This window comes from Egretta garzetta, unplaced genomic scaffold (assembly GCF_000687185.1).
Source record: "Egretta garzetta isolate BGI_Z169 unplaced genomic scaffold, ASM68718v1 scaffold1324, whole genome shotgun sequence".
NCBI lineage: Eukaryota > Metazoa > Chordata > Aves > Pelecaniformes > Ardeidae > Egretta > Egretta garzetta.
Window position 1 is genome coordinate 53,918 of NW_009259480.1, and position 27,308 is coordinate 81,225.

The 27,308-nt window shown below is 42.5% G+C and overlaps 1 protein-coding gene across 1 annotated transcript; it reads right to left on the bottom strand.

Annotated features, from left to right (window-relative positions):
• Nucleotides 1–1,124: 1,124 nt before the first annotated feature.
• On the bottom strand, nt 1,125–27,308 carry ELOVL2 (ELOVL fatty acid elongase 2). The gene is made up of 8 exons (XM_009637173.2): nt 27,216–27,308; nt 24,672–24,735; nt 18,887–19,074; nt 7,644–7,721; nt 6,306–6,477; nt 4,236–4,360; nt 1,897–2,031; nt 1,125–1,253 (listed from the first exon to the last, which is right to left on the bottom strand). Exons 1-8 carry the CDS (start codon nt 27,306–27,308, stop codon nt 1,125–1,127), a joined length of 984 nt encoding a protein of 327 aa, XP_009635468.2.

Consider the following 27,308-nt stretch of genomic DNA (forward strand, 5'->3'; position numbering starts at 1 on the left):
CCCTACAGAGGATTGCGCCTCAGTCTCATCTGTTTCCCCAGCCAGAGACCAGTCTGAATAAGGCCCACCTAGCACAAAAATTCCTATATAATGTGATTTGCTTGTTGCTGAATTAACTTTTAAGATTATCTGTGTCTTCTAGACATGGTGGCATGTCAGTTTGCTTCAAATTAGCAGTGTTTGTATAGGATTAACGTTGTGTGCATTTACACTCAAAGGATTTATTTTCATTAAGTCGTTGAGCTCCTATTTCCTTCAAAATTCATTTATCCAGAACTCTATTAAATTTAGCACATCTAAAGTGACTTGTTTTGCTTTGACTAGACCTCAAAACCCCATGTCATTGTATGATATTGTGTATTCTAAAAACCATATTGGGCAGTCCCAGGTGCTACCAGTCCAACCCCCTGAAACGGCAAGCTCCTGCCAGCCTTCGTGGCATTTGAGTCAGGTTGCACATACATAAAGCAAACGAGCATGGTGCATGTCTGCCTGCAAACTATGGGACAGTGCACCTGGGCTCTACCCTCTATGTCCTTCCCCAGGGCTCCCACAAGGACCAAAGGGATGGCTGCACCTTGCTGGTGTCCACAGGAGGGAGCATGCTTTGGGGAACAGCTGGGAAGAAGCAGGGAGGTGTATGATGATGGAAAAGGTATGATTCTCACCCTATTTTTTTTCCTCCCCTTTCCTTTTCCTGACCTTGGCCGCAGTTTAGCTGAAAGTGTTGGGTGCACTGCGAAGCCTTGCCTCAAGACCTCTCACACACACAAAAGGCGCTCACCCCATTAGTCTGAACGCAGTCCTAACCTTTTGAAGGCGTTGATGGATTTATCCATCAAGTGTTCTATAAGGCGTTTTTGTGTCAGCATTCGAGATCAGAAAGGTTTTCTTTTTCATAGGAGAAAGATCTAGGCCGCCTTTGTTCCGATGGTGATCTTTGATAGAACAAGTAATTCTACTTGTTTTGTTAAAACCTAAATAGCAGTACATTAACAAGTGTCTGGTACAAAGAACTGATAAATGTAATCAAATAGGTTTTAAGCTAAAGCTTGTAGTTCAGTCTTTTTTCTTTTTCTTTTTTTTTTTTTTTAGAAAAAAAAACACCATAGGAAATACTATACTTATTGTGCTTTCTTATTATTCAGGAATCCATTGGCAGCAGCAAAGTAGTCCTTATGGAAACCGTTCTTGACTTCCGTTGCGACGGGGGTTTCCTTTATAGCTGTTCTTGAAGGTGCTTTCCGGTATGTCTATAAAAGCAAACCCCAAAGTAAATACTTGGATTTATTTAGTGCCCCCCAAGCACTACTTATGGTTAACTGCAAAATGGAGCTGTCTGGTGTTTGTTGATCAGATGTATGTATTTGCTTCAGACAGTGTTAAGGGAACTGTATTATTTTCACTGCCGTAGGTGATATCACCTTACTAGTATTACTGTAATACTTCTTGATGTCAAAAGAGATTTTTAAGCCCTTTTCACTAGAAGCTCTAGTGCAAAAAAAACTAGAAGTATGCAGGCAGGCTGGAGCAGTCCCTGCTAAAAAAGGTTGAAATAAATAATGCAAAGACAGAGCTGCTTGTTTCTTTTTTCCAAGGAGGGAGGAAGAGTCTAAGTTGCCCAACAGAGCAAATTCAGACCACCTAAGTCCTGAATGTGGTACCTGACCTGCTATACAAGTGCAGAAGAGCTGAGCTGCAATGGAAAGGTCATAATTACTGAATAACTGTCTCTTGAAGATGTTACTATATCTATCATTCTTAGTTGATATATATTTTAATACACATGTATTTCAAATGCTGATGCTCGTTCTTCATGTGAGTTCATCAAGACTGCTATCCAAAAAGTTCTTTTTTTCACCACAGTTCTCAGAGAGCTCTTGGAAGACTCCTTACCTTAATGTAGAAGTTTATGAAGAGAACAACCAGTGTGGCCATGTAGGAGGACTGGAACATGAGGCAGCCAAATGGGAATCCACACGGCTTCACGGCTGCGCTGAGTGTGTGCACAATAGTGAGCAGAAACTGGATCTGTGGAGGAAAGACCATGCGTGAGTGTTTGCTGGGAAAGTGCTGGTGCTAGCTAAATCAGATACAACAAGGTCACCCAGTCCTGCTCTTTGAAAGTTTGAGTACTCTTGAAAACTATCCCTTTCTGCACCTGCGAATGTATTGTGAGGGTTAAGTTAAAATGGCACTCTTATGCAATATAAAAAAAAGGGGGGGGTCAGAGATTTCTAAAAATGAGTTTATAAGCCTCGTTGGCAAAATGAAAACACTTTTTCTTAATAGGGGTTCTATTTTCCAGACAGTGTCGTGCCAGGTACAGCATTGTCTCTGTTACTGGGCAGAAATTCAAGAAAACTCTGAAGGCTTCTAGGCAATAGCTTTAGAAATCTGAACAGAAATTGGAAATCCCAGGTCTGAGGAGAAGTTCAGGTAGGCTGACGTTTGCATTAAGAGTTAAGATGGGGACAAGTGAAGCACAAATGACATGGAGAGGGAATTGCAGAAGGCTGGCTGTTTTTAGGACTGTGAACCACAGCCCACGCTGGTGCATCTGATTCTCCCCAGCCAGCTGAGCGTGCCGTCAGTCCAGCATACTGAGGTGCGTTTTTAAGCTCACTGCAAACATCTGAACTCCCAAATAATATGAACAGGCCCTAAGACAAAAAAGTGAAAGGGACTTCATTTCACATCAAGCCTTGTATCTTGTTGACAGAAGCTTTTTAGGTGGCTCAGCTCTTTGGTACAGCAACTCCTGGAGTAGACTTCTAGAGGTCAGACTACTTCTGTCTTGTTTAAGAGTTCATTTACATAATTTTGCATTTTGTAGTTGTACCATGGTGTGGTGGGTTAACCTTGGTTGGCTGCCAGGTGCCCACCCAGCTGCTTTCTCACTTCCTCTCCTTGGTAGAATAGGGGGAGAAAATAAGATTCAAAAACTCATGGGTTGAGATAAGGGCAGGGAGGGTAATTGGTAAAACTTGCCAATTACCGTTACAGGCAAAACAGACTTGACTTTAGTAAGATTAATTTAATTTATTGCCAATTAATAATGGAGAAGGATAGTGAGAAATAAAACAAAACTAAACCTACCTTCCCCTAAGTCCCTGTTTCTTCTTAGGCTCAATTTCACTGCTGATTCTTCTACTTCCTTCCCCCAAGTGGTGCAGGGGGATGGGGAATGGGGGTTGCAGTCAGTCCATATTGCTTTGGCTCTGCCGCTCCTGCCTCCTCATGCTCTTCCCCTGCTCCAGCATGGGGTCCCTCCCACAGAAGACAGTCCTGCATGAAATTCTCCAACGTGGGTCCTTGCTATGGGCTGCAGTTCTTGAAGAACTACGCCAGTGTGGGTTTTTTTTCATGGGCTGCAGTCCTTCAGGAATGGACTGCTCCAGCCCGGGTCCCCTCCAAGCCACAGGTCCTGCCAGAAAAACCTGCTCCTACTTGGGCTCTTCACAGGCTGCAGCTCCTGCCAGGAGCCCCTTTCTGCATGGGGTCCTCCATAGGCTTGTAGCTTCCTTCAGGGCATGTCCACCTGCTCCAGTGTGAGGTCCTCCCTGAGCTGCCCGTGGAGATCTGCTCCACTGTTGGACCTCCATGGGCTGCAGGGGGACAGCCTTCCCCACTGTGGGCTGCACCAGGGGCTGCAGGGGAATCTCTGCCCCTCCTCCCCTCCTTCTGCTCTGACCTGCAGTCTGCAGGGCTGTTTCACATTTTCTCACTCCTCTCCCTCTCAGCTGCTGTGCAGCATTTTTTACCCTTTATTAAATACGGTATCACAGAGGTGCCCCCAAGCTTTGCTGATGGGCTCAGCTTTGGCCAGCAGTGGGTCCGTCTTGGAGCTGGCTGGAGCTGGCTCTGTCAGATAGTTTTTATAAATTTTTAACCAGTCCTTTTGCCATGGTTAAGCAATGTCCATTTCTATGCAAGATATCAAAAATAATGGAATTTTATGGACTGTAGAGTTTCTACTATATTGTAGGAAATATTTCTGAGCATCATTTGATGATCTTAAAGGTCTTTTCCAACCTAGACAATTCTATGATTCTATGATCATTTCCTTTATTAAGCTGTACAAGCTGTCCTAGTAACTTAATCTGTATGATAGCTTTGTTGTATTTGAATTCTAGCTGGCTTAATTCTGCAAGTTACAATATTTATCTATCATTCAGCTCTGGTATTTTGAAGGATTTCTGGTTGTTAAAAGTGAGATTAAGAGAGATATATACCAGTTGTGCTTGAGTGAGGTATTTCTTCCACCACAGATACTTGCGCATAGAAGGGATGACTGACAGTCCATAATACGAATACATGAGCACGTGGATAAAGCTGTTCAAAGTGGGTCCAAAGAAACCTGTAAAAATCCAACAAGGGGAACGTTTTATAGACCAACTGCTAAAAAGTGAGAGAAGATATTCTGGCTAACAATGTCTCTGGCATACGGTAAGTCTTGCCTCGGTGCTTATCCTTTACTAAAGACATTCCTGACGCAAAGAGGTGCTGTCCTAGGGACAAACTGACAAACTGGATGGTGCTTCCTTTAGGGTTTTTCTCATGCTGAACGTTGTAATTTCATCCTGTATTTTTCATTTTCTCCAATTTTCTATTCTGTAGTTTACAGATTATTGCTTTTGCTCCCCTCCCAAGCGTTACTTGCAGGAGTCTTTCTGTTATCGCTGTAAGCTTTCGGCGCCGCTATGGGCGACTGCCGCTGGTAGCGCAGCTCAGCGCCCCGGGAGGCACCCGTGCCCCTGCTCCCTGATGCAGCAGTAAGGGCTTTACTCTGAATTAAACCAGCCTCCTGTGGCTGTGTTCTTCAGCGGCTCTTCTGCGAGATGCAGGTTTCCAGAACTTCACCCCAGATAATACCTTGCCACTCTAATTAGCCACGCTTAGTAAATACTAATTCTAGAGCAAAATGCATTGCCCTCTGTACCTTACAGACTATTGAGAAGTAGCAGCGCTACTGCCTGCTGTATGCTCATCTCTATGATGGCAGCGCTTGACAACTAGAAGATGGTCTCACCAATTGTTTTGATTTTTTTTCCTGCCGATTAATTACTTAATAATTACTAATTAATTACTTAGCTACTGATTTTTCCACTCTGTTAACTATAATAGCACAAAACTAGTGCAAAGTGTGGGCAATATGTTCAGACACAATAGAAAGCACAACCCCCCACTAGTTTGTTTATGTCTCTGTAGAAATAGCTCTTAATTGCTGTGAAGTCCTTCGTCTCTGCTTCTACCTACAACAGCGATTTACTTTGATTTTCTACTGTCCACACTGAGTGCCAACAAATGTGAATTCTGCTTTTTGTTCTGAAAAACACCTGCAGTGAGCTGCTTTACAAAATATTACAGTGCACTGGGGTTGATTCCCTTTAACTGCTCAAAGTAAGAAAACTGATTGCCTTCTCAACTCTGATAACTGTGCCACAGGAAGCCTCCAGCTGTATGAAGCCCTGGAAAGGTGTGTATCTTGTGAAACACCTGAAGTAGTTCTCTGCTGTTTGGACTTAGTATGCAAATGCCAAGTGACCAGCCTGCAGCACTGTACATCTTCCCCACCTCCACAGGGGAGATGATGACAATTGCAATATCCTCCTAAGAGCCAAGTCATTTAGAGATTACTGTTGTGAAATATGTTGAACTCAAAATATAAGGCATATATATAAGGCAAAGGATGCTGCTACTTCTGCTATTTCAGTAGGAAGTGTAAGACTGTATTGATCAGTTCTGGCTGTCCAGTAGTTCTACTGCTTGATGAGATGGGTTCTCATTTAAGACAACACAAACTCAAACTGGTATTTTAATTAGCGATTATGTAAGTAAAGTATCTTGCTAAAGCAGAATGTCAGATTGATGCATACAGGTGTCAAACTTGCAAAAATGCTATTGAGTTCATTAGTCATGATTGACACTGACTTTCCTAGGGTCCTGATTTCCTCCTATGTCTGCTTCTGGAGTAGGTCTTTTATGTGATCGCTCCTGTATGCTACTCAGCAGTGTTATCCTGCCTAACAGTGGTTTGAAGGGAAGTAAATATGAGGGGTTGTGGCAGTGAAGTGGAAAATCCAGGACCTAACACTCATATATATATATATTTTTTTTTTTTTTTTGCCCCGATCTTTTAACCATGCTTTTAATTTCACTGCAATCTGCAGGTGTTCAGCAGCTCTGAAAGGCTATGAATGCTAACGATGCTGTCAGCGACACACTTGCTTTGCGTGGTGATGCGATTCTCCTCTAGCACCAGGAGACTTACAGCCCAGGTGATGAAGCGAACACAGACTTACTTTGCCCGCAAGGTATCCAGTTCAGAACGCACCACCAAATGTTAAACATAGTGGCGTGGTGATACACGTGAAGGAAGGTGATCTGGCTGCTTTTCTTTCTCAGTACAAAGAAGATAGTGTCCATGAATTCAATTACTTTGGAAAAATAATACCACCACAGCACCTTGGCTATCTGTACAAGCAAGAACAAAAGAGCAGGAGATCAATATCTGCCTATAAAACGGCTTAAATATTGCTGTACTTGTCAGTCCCTAGGCATGCAGCTTGCCAAAAGGCATTAATGTCCTACTGAGGGACGAGCACAAGCTCTGACTTGAATTATATTTCCCTTTTGAATGAAGCAGTTTAGAAAAAAATGTATGATTTTTAATGTGATTGTGTAAATATATAATTATTTAAATATAATTTAAGAAATAAAAACTTTGTCAAAGGGTTTTCTAATTGTTCTGTTTTTTTCATCAAAGATACAGTTTTGTGGGGTTGTGTGGTGTGGGTTTTTTTTTTTTTCTTAAAGGTGCTGCCATTTATACTTTCTTGGCAGTGAACAGATTTTGCCAGCAGCTTCTTTTTAAATAATCCAAATCTGACACTCAACACAATGGAATATACTCTCCTCTAGAGATGAGACACTTTATCAGAGCTAAGGGTATGTCCCAGGAGTGTTAAAGAACGTCAGTTAAAACAGAAAGGGGGAAAACACCTTGTTGATGGGGAAAGGTATTTAACTTGCCTTTTCCTTTCCATAACACAGACAAATTTTGAGGGTTGGGGAAAATTATGTAAGTTAACCAGTCTTTCTGCCTTTGAGTTCTAACGTTATCTGGAAAGTAAGTCTCACGTGGGGAATGACAGAGGGTTCGTACATGGAATTGCTGTGATGCAAAAATAAGGGTTGAAACTAGAGATAAGCCAAGCCAGCAAAATGTCTCTGCAGTTTTCCAGAGTTTAGGGTTGGGCTTAAATCCATTTGCAGCCACAGCCCAACAAGTGCTACAATTTAGATGATTGATTTTTTTTTTTTTTTTGTTCCATGTTTTTAAATGATTCGTATTCTCTGTTTTAATAGTCAGGCAACACTGTTCTGATCACGGATCTTGATATATGGCTTTTCAAAATACTCCTTGTCATGCTTTCTACAGCAAGGATGCATCTGTATTGAATCAGAAGGATAACATTTCTTGTTTGCTACCAGCTTTTAGGCAACTTGATTGAACCCTCATGTTAAAGATGTCCTCAATATCATCCTTATAACTGCCGTGAACACCGAAGTGTTGCACCGAGAGCGCGGAGGGAAGGACTACCATGGATGCTGGGGGCTGGGCCCCTGCTGTCTCTCACCCGGATGTCGGCCTCCCCTGCGCTGTGGAGGTTCTGGCACTGCAAGTTGTAGCCTCCTTCCCATGTGGCAAGGATGAGCTGGAACAAGAAAATGCAGCAATTACGCTCACGAACAGACGTAGCGGTTCGCTTTTACCTCTGCAATCATCCTGTGTTTATTGAAAAAAGCAGCATGGAAGCACGGTAGGTTCCTACTCCTTCCATGAACTGGTGCTCCTAAACCAGCCAACTTGCTAATATCTTCTGCTCTGAAATGGAAAAGGCATCAGGTTGTGTTCGGGATGTACCCTGAAATGGCATTCCTCTTGCATTTCTCTAGCTTTAGAGCCTTCAAGGCACCCATTAAAATCTCTCATTACTTAGTGCAGCGATCCCCACTCCAAAGCTCATGCTTGAATATTGTATCTCTGTCCTGAAGCAGTGTGAACAGAGCTTAACATGGCTACTTGTGCAAAACCGTCCTGGAGAAAAATTCCCCAATGCCAAGCAAGCAAGCAAACAGAAGGCAAATCCAAAGTAGTGCAATGGGAAAAATATTTCCTAACGCCATACACATGCGTTTTTACTTCCTCCTGCGTTTAATAGTGTAGGATAAGAGGAGAGCAGGCATAGTGCTGGAGACGTGAGTAGACACACAACCAATTTCTTAGATTTAGTGCGTGTTGTACTGGGAAGCAGGCAAAGCAATGGAATGTCGGGCTACCACTCTGTGATGGAGCAGAAGGTTTCTAGCAAGCCATATGGTGGCTTTTGATGTGGAATATTTTTATGGTAATGACCACCTGAAGCATTCAGCAGCCCTTTTGGAAAGGGGAGCGTCATCTGTTGTCTATAAATGCTATGTAGAGTCCGTTGATTTTAAAAAGGTCTTGGTTATTCTTGAATGTGTGAAAAGTGGGGTTTGGGGCCACGCTGAGCAATTCATGTTCTGGGGTCTGTCTCCTTCTCTACAGGGGATGCAGTGGGAGAAATACATTGAAGTGTTGTGCCGTAAGCAGAATTGCAAGATGCTGTGAGAAGTGGGCTGCTTTCAACTCTGGCACTACATTCACAGAGAAGGTGTGCATCAGCATCGGTACAGGCTTTCCCCCCCACTTCAGACTGAAAAGTAGTCTCTTGTGTTGAATGTGTGACAGTCTATACCAAAGTGAAGCAGAGAGATTCTCAGTGATCAAACTGAATTAATTCCTAGAGTAAATACATAAAGAATAAAAGATCTTTGCTAATATTATCTGAAGAATTAGCAAATAGCCCAGAACGCTTATTATAAACTCACATTATAAAGCAATAAAACCTGGAGAGCCAGGGTCTTCTATTATTTTTTGTCTGAATTGCAGTTCTGTGATTGTCCCTGTAATTAGAATCATAGAATCATAGAATGTTTAGGGTTGGAAGGGACCACTAGTGGTCATCTAGTCCAACCCCCCTGCAGTGAGCAGGGACACTGCTAACTAGATCAGATTGCTCAGAGCCCCATCCAACCTGGCCTTGAATGTTTCCAGGGATGGGGCCTCCACTACCTCTCTGGGCAACCTGTTCCAGTGTTTTACCACTCTCATTGTAAAAAATTTCTTCCTTACCTCTAGCCTGAACCTACCCTGTTCTAGTTTAAAACCATTTCCCCTTGTCCTAACACAGCTGGCCCTATGAAAAAGACGTTCCCCATCTTTCCTATAGGCCCCCTTTAGGTTCCAACATATTCCAACATATTCCAACATAGCTGGTGTATGTGGCCAAAATAACACACAGAGATTGCAGAGAAATATGAAAAGACAGTAAATGAGTGTTTTGCAGATAACTGCTATATAACAACCGAAACAAAACCACTTCTTTTTGGAACAGCCTGTGTTTCTGTGGACTCGCCTACAGCGTGTGCCAGAGGTCACCACACCAAACAGGATGGGACCAGAGTCTAAAACCAGGGGAAACGACAAAAACCCAGCTAGAGATCCTCACACAAATGCTCAACGTGGCTGAGACCGCAACTTGTTTTGCCAAGCTGGCCTCTGCTTGCGTGCTGTGCCTGCAGGCCCGCGGGGCTGGGACATGCGGGCTCCTCTCCTTTCCCTGCTGTGGCCAGCGGGTGGGAAGGAGAGGCATGGGTCGCACCTCCCCAACCACCTTAACATGCAGAGGTGCTGAGGAGAAGAACTCCTTGAGAAAAGCAAATTTTGCCACTTGACTTCCCTATTATCTTTCAAAAAGCAGCTGAGTGGAAAAGGGGTCACATCCGTTCTCTGAGTAGGAGTCGGAGGGCAGGCAGGTCCCCACCTGTTCCTCCTGCAGCATGTCCTTGGTCCCCAGATCTGTGCCAAAGCTGTAGCTGGCAATAGGTAGCAGCTTCCTGAGGGATGGGGAGAGTTTGCTGCATGGTTGCTTTTTCTGGGTAGCTCACCTGCGTGCTTTTGTGCACCCTCCTGCCTTGGATTCTCTCTCCAAAGGAGAGGCGACTGAGTCATCCCCAAACCGAGACTTTTAGAGCAGGTAGGTACAGCACCATTGACATGCTGTTGTTGAAGATTTGCTCACAGCAATGTCTTGTTACTTGAGAAATGCTGAAGAAAATGGAATTGTCATCTTGTTCTTGGTTGGGACCAGTATGGTCAAACAGTGGTGGAGTACCAGGGGCTCCTCTGGAGGCTGCATCCTGGACAGCAGCAGGCTGCAGTGGTGACACCTGGGAGCTTTGGTAAGGCACGGCCGCGAGCACAAGCTTTAACAGCTCTGCCAGAAACCTCTGCTGCTAGTGCTGCTAATAGGAGCAGGAAGTAAGTGATATTGCCTCTTGCTATTTTATTTTTCTCAGTCAATTATAATGAAACCCTCATTGGCTTTGTAGGTGGGAAGTGGTGACGGCGCGACCATCTCTAGCACTTGTGACTGCAGGAGGTTGAAATCATGACCCACAAAACCTCAAAGCCCTGAAAACAAACAAAGGAGAAGAGGCAACTGCGTTTCTGTTCTTATCCAAGGCAATGTCATGGACCAGGGAGGACCCTTTCTCCTGATTTTACTGAGGAACTATAAATTGCCATTGCAAATACACTCTATTGCTTTGTTAAGGTAAGAGATAAAGTTTGTGTTTTGTTGTACTCACGCTTTACCTGATGTTTTGTAACTTAGCTCTGTGATACCATGTGCCTATAATGTTTTTTAATCTAAAGCTTTTAAAAAATTTTACCTTATGAGATATGCAATTTTTAACACTTTTTTCCCAAGATTAATTAAAACAGTTTTACCTGATTGATTCTATTGCATTCTATATCTGTACATTGATACCTTTCCTATGCTTGAATCAGTCAAATTTGTTCATTTCTCTTTTAATGTATCTTTGGGAATCTGCTTTTTTCAGGTTCCAATTGCAAAACCACTTTACTCTTTCAATTACTTTTTCTCTTCCTTTAACAACTAACTTATTTTTTTGCTTTGCTGAAGATACCTAACCTCATCACATTTTCTGCTACAGTAGCCTGGAAGAGGCTTCCTGGAGAGGTGGTCGATGCCCCAAGCCTGACAGCGTTTAAGAGGCATTTGGAAAATGCCCTTAACAACGTGCCTTAACTTTTGGTCAGCCCTGAATTGGTCAGGCAGTTGGACTGGATGATCGGTGTAGGTCCCTTCCAACTGAAATAGTCTATCTGGTATATTGTCTGGCACAGTTCAGAAGGGGAAGCCAAAAACTAGTAATGGAATTAATATTCAAATAATGGAAATTCTGCTTAACAGTTCAGAACCGGGAGGGTGAGCACTAGTGTACCTTCTTGTGGAAAAAAAGGGAGCAAGAAGCCTCTTGACATCATGTGTATGATGTTTTACTGGGTTTTCTCTGGGATTCCAGCCCTCAAGCCAATTAAAACAACTTGATCTGACCACTGCTCTCAAGCAATGGTGGTCTTGCTAAACCTTGCTAGTAAGGAGACTAATCTGCCTATGCAGTGGGAAAAAAGAGCCTAACTTGCAGTGCTGTCAATCACCTATTTCCCTTGGCCATAGGAGGAGATTTTTGTTAGTCCTTGTGAATGCTAGCTCCTTCCTGGATCTATAGACTTGGACAAAACCGTCCTAAATAAAAGCAGTTATCTGCTGGCCACATCCCAAGGAAAAGGACTCTAAACAAATGCTCAGGACAGTGTCTCAGGAAGGAGAGAGGAATGACTTTGTTTTCTTTGCAATTTTTATTTTAAGTGAATTTTAGAATGAAATGCCTCAGAAGATTATCAGTGTCTAAAAACAGGGGGCAGATATTCATCATCTCACTTGACTTCCCTTTTTTAGTTTTTAAAGGGAGAAATCAGCTCTTTGACTGTAACATGGCTCAGTTCCACAAGCCCGTGACATCTGAATTGTCTTCCTATCCCCAAGAGGCTGGGGTGAAGGTATGGCGCAATGCTCCATAATAAGTAGATGAATAGAGGAAGGTACTGCTAATCATCCCTGATTTATCATTAAATCAGTCCTAAACAATACCTAGGAAGCTTTCAGGAAGGTTTTTCTGGCTAGGATGTTCAATTGTAAAATCATCTGTGAACAGTATTTGCTGAAGAATCTCTCTCTATCTAGGCTGCCGATTTTGAGATGAGCCTCCAAGAATCATGGTATAACCCCAAATTTTAGATGGATAGTTGAGATGCAGAACAGCCTGCATTTCCAGATGGCTGCTCTTGTGTCTTGAAAATCTCAAATGAGCTATAGTCCAGCCAGACCATAAACCCCACAGGGAAGCAGCGTGGGCTCGATTGTTCAGCCCAGGGCTGGGGGATTCCAGGAGCCCCGGTCCCAGCCCTGCCACCTGGTCAGTGCCTTGGTTTCCCCAAATGTAACAGTTTGGTAGCAGTGTTGTGCCAAACAAGAAACAGATGATGAATAGGAAATACCCCACAAGATTTTTTACAATTAAAATATTTTGTTGTTCCTCTTTATGATGCAGTTGAGATATTTTTCATGGGGACAGAGATGTAAAGAGCATGCTTTGGGCTACTCCACGGTGAGGGTCTCCATCTCTCCGTGGGTCTAGTTAAAGGTCCAATAAATACATGTATGGTGTGTCCCCCAAAAGACTGGCTAATTCTGTAACACACTGACTGGGGTTTGCTATCCTGACTTGCAGTATGTAGAGCTGGACTCCATGTTGGATCTCTCATCCTGGTGGTACATCCTAACTAGAAGGATACTGGTTATTCTAGAGCAGAGGAAGTAAGTGGTCCCATGCTTTCTTTTTATTTTGAGGTCACAAAGTTCGTATCGCAGTGACAAAGGTAAAATCCCCTTCCCAAATGAAGTTTTGATACATGTCAGAATTTTTTTTTGTCAACAAAAACTCTTTCAAATGTAAACCCATGTCGTTGAGAAACTCTCAGCCAGTTCCATTTAATGCCCCTTAAGTAAATGGGAGGCTTCTAGAAGGGTTAGTGAACTAATGACTCAAAAGTGTCTTGAACTTAGTTATGAACAATAATTCCTCTGCGTGTTGCTGTTGCCTGGGATAGTGGAATAGGCTAAAAGAAATCCCTCCTAGGCTTATTTTCCATGAATCATTGATTACATCTCTTATTCTGAACAGCTCCTCTATGTTACTTTGTGGTACCAGTGATGGTATCAGAAGCTTTGCACATGTGAAAAACCTCATCATATGAGTTTTTACTCTTGATTTCCAATAAAGTTCTACTAAATTCTACTTGAGTATGCAGGTGAGATCCAGAGTGCTGCCTTTTTGATGAACAGACTAAATGTTCTACCTAAATGTGGAGCTCAGAAAGGTCAGTAGGAAAGACACAGAGAACTCGGAGGATGAAAACTGAGAAGTGAGGACAACATATCCAGGTAGAATAACTGCAGGCAAGGACAGCAAAGTCAGCTCCTCAGCTCTCTGAACAAGTTATTTAAGATAGAACAACACCTGGGAATTTAACTCTATTCAGACAAAGTTCTTACTTGCTCAAAAAAGCTGTTTGCTTTTATCCTTACATTTCACTGTTTTATACTGCACTCTCAGTGGCCTTTTGCTGTCTAGGGTTTTTTTTCTCTCACTTCTCCCTTCTTCTAAATGATCTCTTTTGTTTTCTCACTTTGTTTTTTTTCCTCTTGCTCCCCTAAGGTCAAGACAGTCTTTCTGTCCTGATTAAAGAACTACTTCAAAGGAAGCCTTTACCTCAGGCACCAGTCCTTATGGATCTAGAATCATTCCTTACTTCTCTGCTAAATTTACTTTTGCTAACTTCAGAACAATTAGTGAAGGTGTAAACAATCTTCTATTACAATCTCTAAAAAAAAAAAAAAAATTATGTTGAAGTTGGATTTCTATAGCAAAATTCCAGGACAGTTCAAATCAGCTAGGATCTATGTCTTTTTGTGTTTCCTCATCGCCTGCACTGTTAAAACTTTACTTAGACCTTCTGCTACTCAAGCTGTAGCTTTTTAACACTTGCACAGTTAGGAAGCAAATCTTTCTGATGTCAGCCATTATAACGATGGAATAAAACAGTTTCAGTGCTCCTTTTATTTTTGGTTTGTTCCTTTCATTTTGCCCACCGTTATCCCAGCTCCAGGCATTATACTGGGTTTTCTAGCAATTTGTGAGATGTAATCCCAGTTGCATGTGTAGGGCTAAAAACAGTGGCTGGTGGCCCTGATCATGCTAGCACTGTGTTGCTGACATTTCCCTGCTATCAGAGGATATAGAGAAGGCAATTCTGGTACTCCTGGGAATCCTCACATTGTCCTGGCACCTATGGATCTGCAAGTCATGACTGTAATTCAGAAACTGGACTTACTGCGGGGTGAATTTTCAGCTCCTAGAAACAGGTAGAGTGTATTCACTCTTTGGTTTTGTTTTGGTGTGGTTTTTTGGTTTTTGGTTTGTTTTTTTTTTAAGATATATTCTGTAGGACTTTTTCCTGGCTTCACTAGAAATGTTGATACACTGTTGGTGTGTTTTGTTGGCTTTTGGTTTTGTTTTTTTTTGTTTTTTTTAAGATATATTCTGTAGGACTTGTTTCCTGGCTTCACTAGAAATGTTGATACACTGGGCTTGCAATACTTGTGCAGTTCTGCTCTTTGCTCTGAATCAAGGGGTCCTCGCAGGCAAGTCCTGCTTCCTCACACAGACATGGTTGCTTGCTTACAAATCCTATGGATTTACAATAAGTCTGCAAAGCTACCTGGGGATACAGGCAGCTTGAGACATCACGCCACCCCTATGCTAATGAAACATATCTCTAGATCCTCTTTTTAATCTGACCCAGATGGTGCCAGTGTCCTGGTTTTCTCAGTGCCTGATCAAAGGACTTGGGTGAGAGCCTGATGACTATCTGAGATTTAATTTAAATAGGGCAGAGGTGATATTTACTGCTGGGGAAAGCAGCCTAAGACCGTGGTACAGATTGTGTCTTTTCCTATTAATGAGAGTATCCTCACCTGAGTGATTTCACAATTCGGAGATCAGAACAAAGGTTCTCCTTTGTTTCCAATTTTAATTTATCTTTGGAGTTGTGGCAGTTTTATCCTGCGGTGAACTTCAAAACCTTATCTTGGCCTCTGGTGCCTCAGATTGCATCCCTGGAGTGTGGTTTGTGAGTTGACTCGCACATGAAATAATTTTAAAATATGTAAAGACCTGATTGCTTTTCACAGTAAGCTGGTTTTCTGCTCAGAGTTGGTACTTTTGGGATCTTAGGCAGAGATCTGTGTAGAGGAAAGGCATTTTTTTCTTCAGTGAAATTGCTAAAAGTTTTTAATTTTATTTTTATTAAAACAAAAAGGTGGAGGTGGTTTTTCTTCATGCAGATTTTTGGTAATGCTACTAGAAATTGTTGGATCAGTAGACATGGTCTGGGTCTATCAACACTTGATGGTACAGCAGAGTATACAACCAATAACAAACCTCCGATGCAAGTTTCTCTTGTAGCAGCAAGGGTAGGGGGAATTGCCTTCTGCCGCCTCAGCAGCGCACCTGCAGCCTGCCTAATTTAAGCACAGGACTTGTGTCTAGGCTTCAGGTACTTGAAAAAGCCATGCTCCAAACCTGAATGCCCCACTTCTCCATTATATTCCATGGGGAGAGGTAAGTGCCTCTGATGACTTCAAGAAAATCCACTTGCCTAACTCAGAAGTCTAAATTAAGGTCTAATAAACTGCCCTTCTGGGAGGCCTTCAAAGGCACCTAACTCTTTCTTGACACAAAGTTTTTGAAACATCTCTCTAGGATGAGAGCAGCTGGGCAGAGCTGTTTTTCTGTAGACCTTTTCCTTCAGGGACAGTAGGGATATCTGACCTTATGCTAATGGAACATCTTAGAGTTGTCCTTGAGCTGTTCCTCCAAGTACTTTAGGGATTGGTTGACCTTAAAGCTCATGGAGCTAAAATTGGCTCCCAGGTACTTCATGCCCATGGTGCAGTGCATGGAGCTCTGGCTCCAAGGAAGAATCTGCCCTTGGAGATTTAAAAACAGCCTTTTTGTTATGACTCCTTGCTACGACCTTTGTTGTCTTGCCTTGAGGTTGTACAGACCAACTGTAGTCAAGGGACAGCTAAACTAGGTCAGGAGATGAAGGTGCGGAGATGAAGAATTGCAGCACAGGTCCCCCCCATCAGCTGGTTTACCATGTTTCTCATTAAAGCCATCATGTGGGACAGGCGGCATTTGGAGAGACATCCTTTCTTTTGAATGAGAGGTTTTTTCTTTTGAATGCCTAAGAAGCACCCACTCCATTTTGGAGCTATCACAAGAAAAGGTGTGTGGCACCTTATAAACAACACAAAGAAGAGATAAGAACAACAATGCCAATAACTGTGGGGTTTTTTTGGTGGTTTATCTCTTTTATAGAGCTTATTATTTTGTGATTTATCTCTGTTACAGAGACCGGAGGGGTTCAGGTGCAGTGGGAGGATGGAGGAATAAGACAACTGTTACAGATGTCTCTAGCTAGGAATTAATCCTGAATCATACTCGCTGGAGGGATCAGCTGTGTTTACATAAGAAGCCACTGTGCAGTTAGCTCTAAATATAGGTAACTCTTGCCTTAAAGAGCTTACTCTCTATAAAAGACAGAGAGAACAAGGGCCAAAGAAAAGCTTTGGAAACGAGACATTTTGAAATGTTGAGTCACCATAACTTTATTCAGTACCGAAGATGGTTTCTGCTCTCCCATTTGCCTGGTTCCCTTCAGCAGGGGTGTGCAAGCTACCCCAGGCAGGTCTGCAAGCCTTAACTTCCATTCTGCTCCTTCACAGGAGAAGCTGTGATAGGAACCAGGTAAGTAGACTATGAAAAAATACAGAGCTGCTGTTATGGAAGAGCATTTTGTACAGTGTAAAACCAGCCTGGCTGACAGTCCAGAGCTAAGAGTGAAATCTGCAGCAAAACAGCTGGTAGCGCAGATCAGACACAATGTCCCTTGGGTTCCCAAAAAAATGCAGAATGTGGAGCTGTGAGCCACTGCCAGCCATGCCCAGCTGCAGTCTGGGGGCCATGAATCGGCAGCCTCCAGCTGCAGAATCAAGGGCTAAAGGGACTAATCTGAGGACTAACACAACTCAGCGATCATCTGCAGCAAAGGTAGCCTCAGGAAGGACAGGGCAGTGGGGCAGCTGAACGGGAGCTGGCTCAACACAATTCCTACAAAGATGTGAAGGTGGCAAAACCCAAGTTTACTTCATTGATGTAAGCAAGACCTGCTAAAATTCTCTTTGTTCATTCATGTACTTGTGGCAGGCCAAATCAGCCTGCGAGGGGAAGGGAGCAGCATTTTTGTTTTCTATTCAGTTAATTCTTTTTGCTGAGTCTTGCTACTGAAGACAGCTGTCTGTATAACTTCAAGCAAAATGGGGATTTAAACATCAAAGTGCTAATTTAAATTTTGGAGGACAATCAGTGTGGAGTCGTCAAACCTTCCAGCAATGGTGCGGGTTTCCCCTTTGCTCCGGGCCTGATCCTGCACTCTCGGACACCCGCAGCAACTGCTGAGGCCAGCTGGAGCTGTGACCAGGATGAAGCTCCGTGTAGCACAGTCGGTCCTTTGCACAAAGGCACAAACCCAAACTGCTGTTCAGCCTTTTGACCAGGCCAGTCACCTGGTGTTTAGCTCAAATTAATTTAAAACTTGAAATCTTTGGGGTCCTGTTTGGCTTCTGCAAAGTTTCTTGTCTGGCTGACAGAACAGTCGGTCCTTGGTTTTCCTGTGGAAACTGCTGTGGTGGCTGGGAGCCCAGGGAGCAAGAAATGCTGCGAGGCTGTGCAGGCAAGGCAGCAACGTCAGCTCACACCTCCCCTGGGCCCACCATGAAATCAAGCACATCCTTCAGCCAGGGCTTCTTGTGCCCGGGGTCACTTTCTAAGCCAAGTCAGAAAATGTTTTGTGGTTTTTGCCTTTTGGTGTTTGTTTTTAGGGCCTCAAGTGATGGATGTTAACACTTCAATATGAAAAGTACCTCAGTTATCACAAGGCTGAGAATGGGGAGCTCCCAAATAATATCAAAATAGTGACTCTCGGCTTCTGCTCCCCACTGGGGACATGAAAACACACGTCTTTGCTGAGGAACACTGAGTCCTCTGCTGTTGCAAAATTGTCAGATGCATTCAAACCTCTCTTCTGGTTCTGAATGGATCCTGATTTCTGTGAGCATGTTCGTTGCTGATAAGTGCTTGGGAAATAATCTGTGTGGCCATATTCTGCCTCCAAGTCTCACAGCACTTGCTTTTGGCTGAAGTAGCAGGTTTTTACCATCTGTCTCTTACTGTCTGACTGTATGAGGAAAGCTTCTTAGTCAGGAGAGCAGAAAAATAACATTGAATTGCCAATACCATAAATAAATCAGTACTTGCTCTCATCTATAATTCCGTTCACATTTAAACGCGAGCATTTGTACACAGAAATATCATTCCACAGACAGTTGTATGAATAAAACCCAATCCACAGGCATATCTGTGGGTGCTGAAGAATGAGGTATAGCATGTTTAAACTGAGCGACTGCTGGAGAATCAGATTCAGTGCTTGCGGAAACCATCCTGGTAGCAGCCAGGTGTGGATTGTAGCTCAGGAAGGACAGCTAAAACACACCAAGATCTAAGCTGAGAAGGTACGGTACAACTCACTGTCCAGTTGCTAAGGGGCTTTTTTTGCTCTTAAATTTACTTTGTTGTTGATGTTAAATTCCCTAGCAAAACTACCTGTCACTAAGAAGATATTTCTGCTAAAAATTGTATATTGCTCACCTTCCTCAGCTGCACTGCATGGAGGAACACTTACCTCTATCAGCATGTACAAGGAGAGCAGTGTGATGCCAAGGTTGTATACAATGAGGTGAGCCCTGAGCGAGAAAGGAGGCCTCTCCTTCATGAACTTGTTGCCCAGCCATATGCAGAGTAGGTATGCTCCAGTAAGGAAAAATGTGGGAAGGTACGAGTCCAAAAGGAACCATCCTCTAACCCTGGTATCTGAAAAGAAAACACATGCAGCAGGCAATTAAGAAGGCTATCGTAGTAAAGTATTGCTAAAATATGGCACATCACATCGTGAAATAAATCTGTTGAAAATGTGAGAGGGAATCTGCCATGTTTTGCTCGCAAGAGCTATCCATTGCTTTTACCTCCCCGAAACTGCATACTAATTCAGAGAATGTGTGCCAAAAACTGCACACAATTCCCTAGTAATTTAAGTTCACTTAAATCTCTTTGTTTTAACAGGAAAGAGAAAATGAAAAGAAGAAAACATTCCTACGTGCTTTTAAAAATTTAATTTAATAATGCTTTTTAAAATTCAATGTAATATTGTAACTTAATATTTAATTAAATCACATCTCAGTCTGCTCAATGGACAGTTTGCAGATAGTATTAAACACAAAGCATGCATGTAAAGTTGCCAGTTCATATATTATTTTAATTCTGCATTTGCCATATAAGTAGGAAGGTATATAACACTTGCTAGAAAATGTTTATATACAAGGGGAGGATTTTTCAAAAGCATTAAATATGAAAAATGGCAAATGTTTACTTTGATGGTTATCGAAGATATTTGGCAAGGCAAGGGCTTGCTTTCTCACAGTTTCTGTCCTATTTGCCTAGTCCTGACACGAAATATTAAGGTCAAATCCTGCTTGCCTTATTCACACAAGTAATCCCATTGGCAGTAATCAGATAGTTCAGTGTATGTGAGCAAAGCCTTAATCCTATATGCCAATCTGGAGGCACCGCTTCATTGTCCTATGGGCAACTGGATGTCATGAGCGAAAGGAATGTGGGTTTGGGTTTTTTTTTTTTAGATGGAGCAAGATTTAGAGTTAGTTTTCCACAGCAACAGTCTTCAGACATGTATCTACGAAAAGAACAAGGGGCATCGTGGCTAGTTTTTCAAAAAGCTTACTCTAAATCTGTCATGATTTATGGAGTAAGTGAGGAAATAAGTCAGTGAGAAGCTATTGTGCAGGTCACAGTAGTTCTTTCTGTTCTTAGAAACTGTTCTAAATTACTTAGTTTATTTTTTACAAAGACCAAGATTATGTTACACATTGTAAAAGAAGAAAAGGTATTTGCAGTGCATGAAAAAACATGTTACTATTTTTCTGCCTGTGTTGAATTTGGAAAGGACTGGGCAATGGATGGCGCACAAACCAAATGTGCCCAAGTATTTAACAAACTGTTGCCGATTGCGATTTTGCTGTACTGTATTCTTTCTGACTACTCTTTCCTCAGACATATATGCGTACAGGTATACGTAAAGTGAGATTTTTAAGTGAGTTAGAGTAATCTGCTTATGAACAGCGCTATGAACATGGGCTTGCTTTCTCAGTACTGTCTCCCTCCACTTCCCACCTTGCTTCCATCGCAGTGGCTGTAATGCTCATCTGTTGGATTTGGGCTCTGCATGGAATGTCAGCTCTTTTGCAGGGAAGACTTTCAACCAGACCTAAGTTATTGTGGAAGTCCAGTGCTCTCCTGGTTTTGAGTCTCCCTTCTGGACTCTCAAAAACCTCTAGGAGAGGAGAGGTGTAGGATTAAAGCAGTCATGACAGCACAACTATCTATGACAAAGCACCACCCTGCCTTTAGGGTGGCCTTGCTTTGCTGTGCATTACCAAGCTGGAATGCCTGTTTTCTGTCTTCAGATCTCAATGTCTATTTAAGATCACCTCAGTGCAAGAATAAAACACTTCCAACAGCCCTCTTAAAACTCACAAGCCACGTGTGAAGCACTGGAATGGATGTTTTGGAGGGGATTCTGCTCCCATGTGGGCTCCAAACAGGTTCTCCTCACTTACGGGCTCTGAACAGGACACAGGAGTCATAGGACAGGTAAAGGTTGTACGTGTAAGTGCCAACCTAGTGTATGTTTTAGGAGCAGAAGGTTTTAATTTACTTAATTGGTATCCTAAACGAAGATGTAGAAAGCAGTCATGTCAGCAAAGCTGCTATCTAAAGAAGGGTCAACCCATCTGAGGATTGCAACACTCGGTGCATAAAGGTTACTTGCACAAAGGCCAACTGGCATCAATAGATAATGAAGCAGCATGTTTGCTCAAAGAGGAAAAGTAATTGGAAGAGATGAGAATGCAAATTAAACTAAATAGCTTCAAATGCTGTCCTAGTATGCCCTCAGAAAGTTTTCACACTGCTGTGAGTGGCCACAAGCATGTGGGCTGATCCATACAAAAGCAGAACTCGTGTGCTTGTTCAGGTTAGCATGTCAAGTGTTTTTTAAGTTCTATACTCTTTCCTTTTCAAGAGAAAGTATTAAAATGTGTACTCTTACTGATTATTTTCCACCCTGACCTTGGTACCTTGCAAGGTAAGTGTTATTGGCAGAAAGTGGTTTGTAAACGGAAGCTAAGGAACGTGACTGTTTTGTTTCCACTTCCACTTATCCCTGAATGACAAGAAGAGGGAGGTTTTTATGTGGCAGGAAGGGACAGGAGAGGAGGTGTATTTAAAAAAAAAGTTATTGGAAGGAGAGATCAGAAGTATTTCTGTTGACTGATGGTTCAATCTCCATGTTCAAGCACTATAAAGGTACGCTGTCAATAGGAGAAAGGATTATTTTTACAATGTCAAACCCACACAGCATCTCAATTTGAGGCCAAGGGAGTGAATAAAGCCACAGTGTAAAAGTGCTGGACTACAGCAGGGGAAGGAGCAGGTGCCCACAAGCTCTGTTTGCTCTGTGAATAAGCTCATTCACGGTCCCTGGCCATGATGTGCCAGACCCTTGGGGTGAAATCTTGGCTCCTTTGAAATGAATGGCAGGCCTCCCAGGCTTTTTAAATGTCCTGGGATTTTATCAGTGAGGTTTAGAAACATTTTGATTCAGGTTTCTGTATAGCTTTGGCCAGTTGGTGTCTGAGTAGGTTCAGACGTTTTTAGGTGCAGCGGGTAGATGGTTTTGCACCACTCCTTGCTACTGCTTATACTCAGTTGAGGAGAGGAGGAGCGCTTATTAATTTATGATAACTTTAAAAAAGTATATTCTTATCACCTGTTTCTTTCACAGATAAAACTTCAGTTGAGGAGAGGAGAAGCACTTATTAATTTATGATAACTTTTAAAAAGTATATCTATTCTTATCACCTGTTTCTTTCACAGATAAAACAAGCAACCAATTAACTAGATTTAGCTCCTGCAATTCAATATTCCTTAATTTTGCGTAACACCAAACAATGCTCTGCAGATGAAGGTGACCCTGGAAGAATGTTCTCTTGCAGAACACTATAGCTATTTCACCGTTTCTCATTTTTGCCTCGAGCCTAGATAATCTCCTATCCAGAATACTACGGACCAACACCAAATTGTAATATCGCTTCTTATTAAGAGATGCCACTGATGGCCGTGCATGTGGCTTCTGTTCCCCGATTCAAAGGACTTGGTCTGCTAGCTCAAAAGCAAACATTGAGGTAAATTTGTGTACAGACTCCAGCTAACACCAGTGAACAAAGGCATAAAATATGCCTATGTAGAAATCAAAGTCAGATCTTTGGTAGTACACCCCTTATTCTAGTAGCGCAGTACTGCAGATTGTGCTAACCTGGTACTACCAACATTGGCAGAGATCGCCTCTGGCAGCTAGCTGTCTCTTCTCGTGCCCTCTGCCACCTCTGGTAACGATGACTAAAACCAGTGTGGTGACACCAGTGTTGCAGGAGTTACTACTTAAAATATAAACCATAAATATGGGATTGATTTTTTTTAAAAGAATAGGGCACTGTTATCTTATCCTGTTAAGCCATCTTGCTGCTGGATGAAGTGTGCACTGTGGATGAAAATGGGTGGAGAGAAAGCAGGGAAACGGTTGGTTTTAGGCATTTGGGGAAGCACTCAAGAATTCATTAGATTTTCATTTGTGGGGTCATTCTATCCAATTTTAAAACAATTTGCTGTTTATTGTGAATTATTTATGTGTATAAACACATTAGAGGGAGCTACGTTATTCACAAAATATAGGATACTGTGTCATTATACCACCGGTTAAACTAAAGATCATAGTGCAGGGGCACGGACAAAAAAATGCTATCTTCAGCACTGATGTCTGGAGAGGGATGGTGATGTACTTGGCAAGTAATACAAAAAATACTTGTTTAACTAAAGTGCATTCTAAGAGCCCAAAGGGATCTGTGTGGTATTCTGCATTGCATTAACTACAGTTCATTCCTTCAAACGATTTGTTCTGGACCAACGCTGAAAGAGGAGTGAAGGAGAACATCATGTCCATTTGAAAAAGAAATAGTAGTACTTTAATGCTTGTGATTGTGTTACTTTGTTAGTGGCTTCTACGATAGTGCATTTTAATATTAATAAAACTTATTCTGCTTTAATCACTTTTGCTGCAGTTCCCAAGCTATTCAGTGTTTCTTCACCAGAAATCTTTCTTTCAAGCTTCATATCTACTGCGGAGATGATAGAAAAGATTTTGTAGCCAGCCAGCCAGCTAAGAAAAATGAGAATTTCTTGGTTTTAAGAATGCTACAGCTTTCTTTCCCTTGTCTTCCTAATTAACCAAGAACCCTTTCTGGGATGTGGAGGACGTCATTGCAGCAAAATGAGAATACCTAAGCATAGGTCCATCCACACGGGCAGCAGCTCTGGTTTTAACCTTGGGAAGAGTTTGCAAGGCTATTCCTGACGCTGAATGTTTAAGCCCAGCCCTATCAGCAGCAAGGTGGCCTTACAGGGACCTTCTGTGAAGACCGTCTGCTGTCTAAACTCCCATCTTACCCCTTTCCTCTAGGTGCTTGGCTCTCTTAGCCCTGACTTTGATGCTCTGTCCTCACCTTGTCATTGCCCTTCTCTTTCTTTCTGCAGTCCTACTTCAGGTTTTTTTTTTTCTTTAGTATTACTTGTTTTGGTCCTAAAAAAGCATGCGGCACCTCCAAGCTACAGTTATTCAAGTTATTCTTGTCCAAACTGTTTTAGAAAGCAAAAATAGGAATTAGAAAGATGTTCTCCCACCCTGTCTGTTGGTTTACTGAAATTTTAGACGTGGTCCTGCAGGGTGCTAAAAGCCCTTTCTTGCTTTTGCTCTGAGCATCCTTCTGAATGAGGCTATTTGATAGGTAGCTGGACCAAACAATAACTGGATTATGAATGAGAATCAGTCCCCAAACAGATTCTCCACTTTCAGAAAAATCCAGGCTTTCAATTTTTTTAGTCTACATTAGGATGTAAAACTGGTATCCTTTGATATTCTCAGAAACAAAGGACTCCCAAATCTAGTGATTTTTTTTTTTTAAGTTTCAAAAACAAAATTCAGTTTCATTTCTTCTTTCACCTGCAGTATTATCTGGGATTGGTTTTAATTTGTATTACAGAAAACATGTCAAACAGTCAAAACAAAAATCTGTTGGCCTTATTTATAAATGCCGTGCATTGATAGATTTCCTACAATAATGGTGTGTTCCTGCAACTACTGCGATTTTGTCTAGTCCACATTTGTCAGTAAGAAATTATTCAGACAGAAAAAAATGGACTGCTTCTATTCATTATAACATTTTTGAGCGGTAACTGGATAGGTATTATTTCTGAAAAGGGCTATAGGTGGAGCAGCTTACCTCGAGGTCCAAACATATAGTCCACAAACGCATTTACTTCCTGGTCAAAAGCTCTCAGGTGTTCCTAAAAAATACAGAAGGGGTATGTGACAAAGATATTATCTCATGGTCTGCGTAGAGAACACAATTTAAAAAACCACAACAAACTGGCAAAGAGCATGTCATGCTCAAGTATTTCCGAACTACGCAACATCATGTCTATTAAAAAAACCCCAAACCTCTTTAAAAATTAATTTAGGGCAGATTGTGGTATAGATAACAGCAGAAGCCTCGTTATTGGAAACTGCCCAAACTAGAACTCTTAAGGAAGAGAAATTAAGGTTTTTACAAATGAAAAAGAACAAGTATCACATCAAACCTATCTGTGATGGATGCCATTTTCACTCTAATAAAGATGATTTTTTGTTTGGTTTTGTTATGTTTCCTCAGCTGAAATAATTTTGTTTTGTAGTGAGGAGCTGGCAATTCTTTTCGTAACCTTCACAAAGCTGCCTGGTTGCAACCAGCCTAGTGACAGCACATCAGCTGAATATCTCGATGCTTTACTCTTAAAGAAGGAAACCTTTGGGGTGAGCCAACGGCAATTTCACTAAATTGGGCACCAAGTTCCTAAAAAAAAGGCTGCAGGAGAACCCAGACCTCCAGTGATGAAGTTCAGGCCATGTAGGGAGGAAGGAAGAGGAGGGCTACGTTACAGAGACATTGTGTGTTGAGGTCTAAGTCAACAAAGCTGCTAAGCTGGCAGATTTAGCAAGTTTGTGTTTGTGGCTGAGTTGGGAGCTAAGCCGTAATCAACGCACTCCTCCCGTCAGTCGGACGTGGTGGCCTCTCCAAAATGCTTCTTCCCAGACTCCAGTTCTGGGCAGTGGCTTCCTGCACGCCGGTGCCTGAACAACTCCTTGCCACAAGCAAAGCCTGAGGTCAGCCCAGTTCTTCCTCTGCTCCTTCCAGCAAGGCCCTGCTGTGCTTGATGAATTTATTTTGGCACTGAGCAAATGCAGCCAAGCTGAGGAGAGGGGCACAGAGTGATGCTGAGCATCTCCACAGAGCAAGAGCTGCCAAGAGCTGTGTGTGCCTTTGAATGCTAGGTATCTCCACACCAGCCTGGGCTGCAGTCACCACTACCAGATCTGCCTCGTGAAGAACCACATTTGCACCCTGGCAGGTCCAGCCCTGGCCTCTGCATTCCCCCGTTGGGGCTGGGTTGTGGTCTGGGCAGGGAGAAGCTCCTGGCGCTACCAAGCCCCTTGTGTTTCTTACCCTCTTATGTTTTGGTGCTCAGGATGTTCAAAGTGGACAGATTTTGTGCGAATACGTGGCAGCAAGAGGTTTTGCAGCATTCCAGGCTGTAAAGGTCTGTCTCTGTGAGATGCTGCTGTGTTGACCTTATCTTAAAGAGAAACCCAACAAAACCTCCAAACCGAAAAGTATACACGTATATTTTTAACATAAAAATAAAGGACTTGCTCTGAAAAAGGAGAGAGTGAAACTGATGATTCATGATACAAAAAGATTTCTCATGCTTCACAGCACTGAGGAAACCAAACTAGCTTTTAGGGAAGGGTCCTGACTACTGCCCCTGGAGAAAGGCATGTTCTCCATTTCAGACAATTTCCTCAGCAGCCTAAGGATGGCTTCTGTCATAGGCGGTGGCTCCATTCCCAGGTGTGGAACCTGTGCAAAAGACCTGCTTCCATTTTTACATCCCTGAGCTATGCAGTTTTTCTGCTATCATTTCATGCTAGAGGCACTGCCGTTTGAGGAATGCCACATTGCTGTTTGTCTGCTATGTGCCAACCTGATGCGTTAATTTGAAACAGAACTACTCCTGTGCTTGATGGTTTTGTGGTTAGACTTAACAGACTGCTTTGGAAAAGATACTTTAATGGATTCAAGGCACTTGTAGGAATGGGCATGCTTTCATGCTTACATGACATAAACAAATCTTACATGTCAAGAACAAAATAATAAACCATGTATATTCCTTTTATATTAAAATACTGTAGACAAATCTACTCTCAGCTGCATTGAAATGGAAATTAGGAACTGAATTTTTCTAACAGATGGAGGAATTAGACTTGTAGAATAATTGTTAAGGAGAAAGAGCAGAAAAAAGACATACAAAATAATACAATCATAGAATCATTTAGGTTGGAAAAGACCTTTTAGGTCATTGAGTCCAACCATAAACCTAACAGTGCCAAGTCCACCACTAAACCATGCCCCTAAGTACTGCGTCTACCAGTCTTTTAATACCTCCAGGGCTGGGACTCCACCACTTCCTTGGGCAGCCTGTTCCAGTGCTTAATAACCCTTTTGGTGAAGAAATTTTTCCTAATGTCCAACCTAAAATTGCCCTGGAGCAACTTGAGGCCATTTCCCCTCGTCCTATCGCCCGCTATCTGGGAGAAGAGAACGAGACCCACCTCGCTACACCCCCCTTTCAGGCAGTTGTAGAGGGCGATAAGGTCTCCCCCCAGCCAGGCTGAAAAACCCCAGTTCCCTTAGCCGCTCCTCAGAAGACTTGTGCTACAGACCCCTCACCAGCTTTGTTGCTCTCCTCTCGACATATTCCAGCACCTCAGCGTCTTTCCTGTAGTAAGGGGCCCAAAACTGAACATCATATTTAAGGTGCAT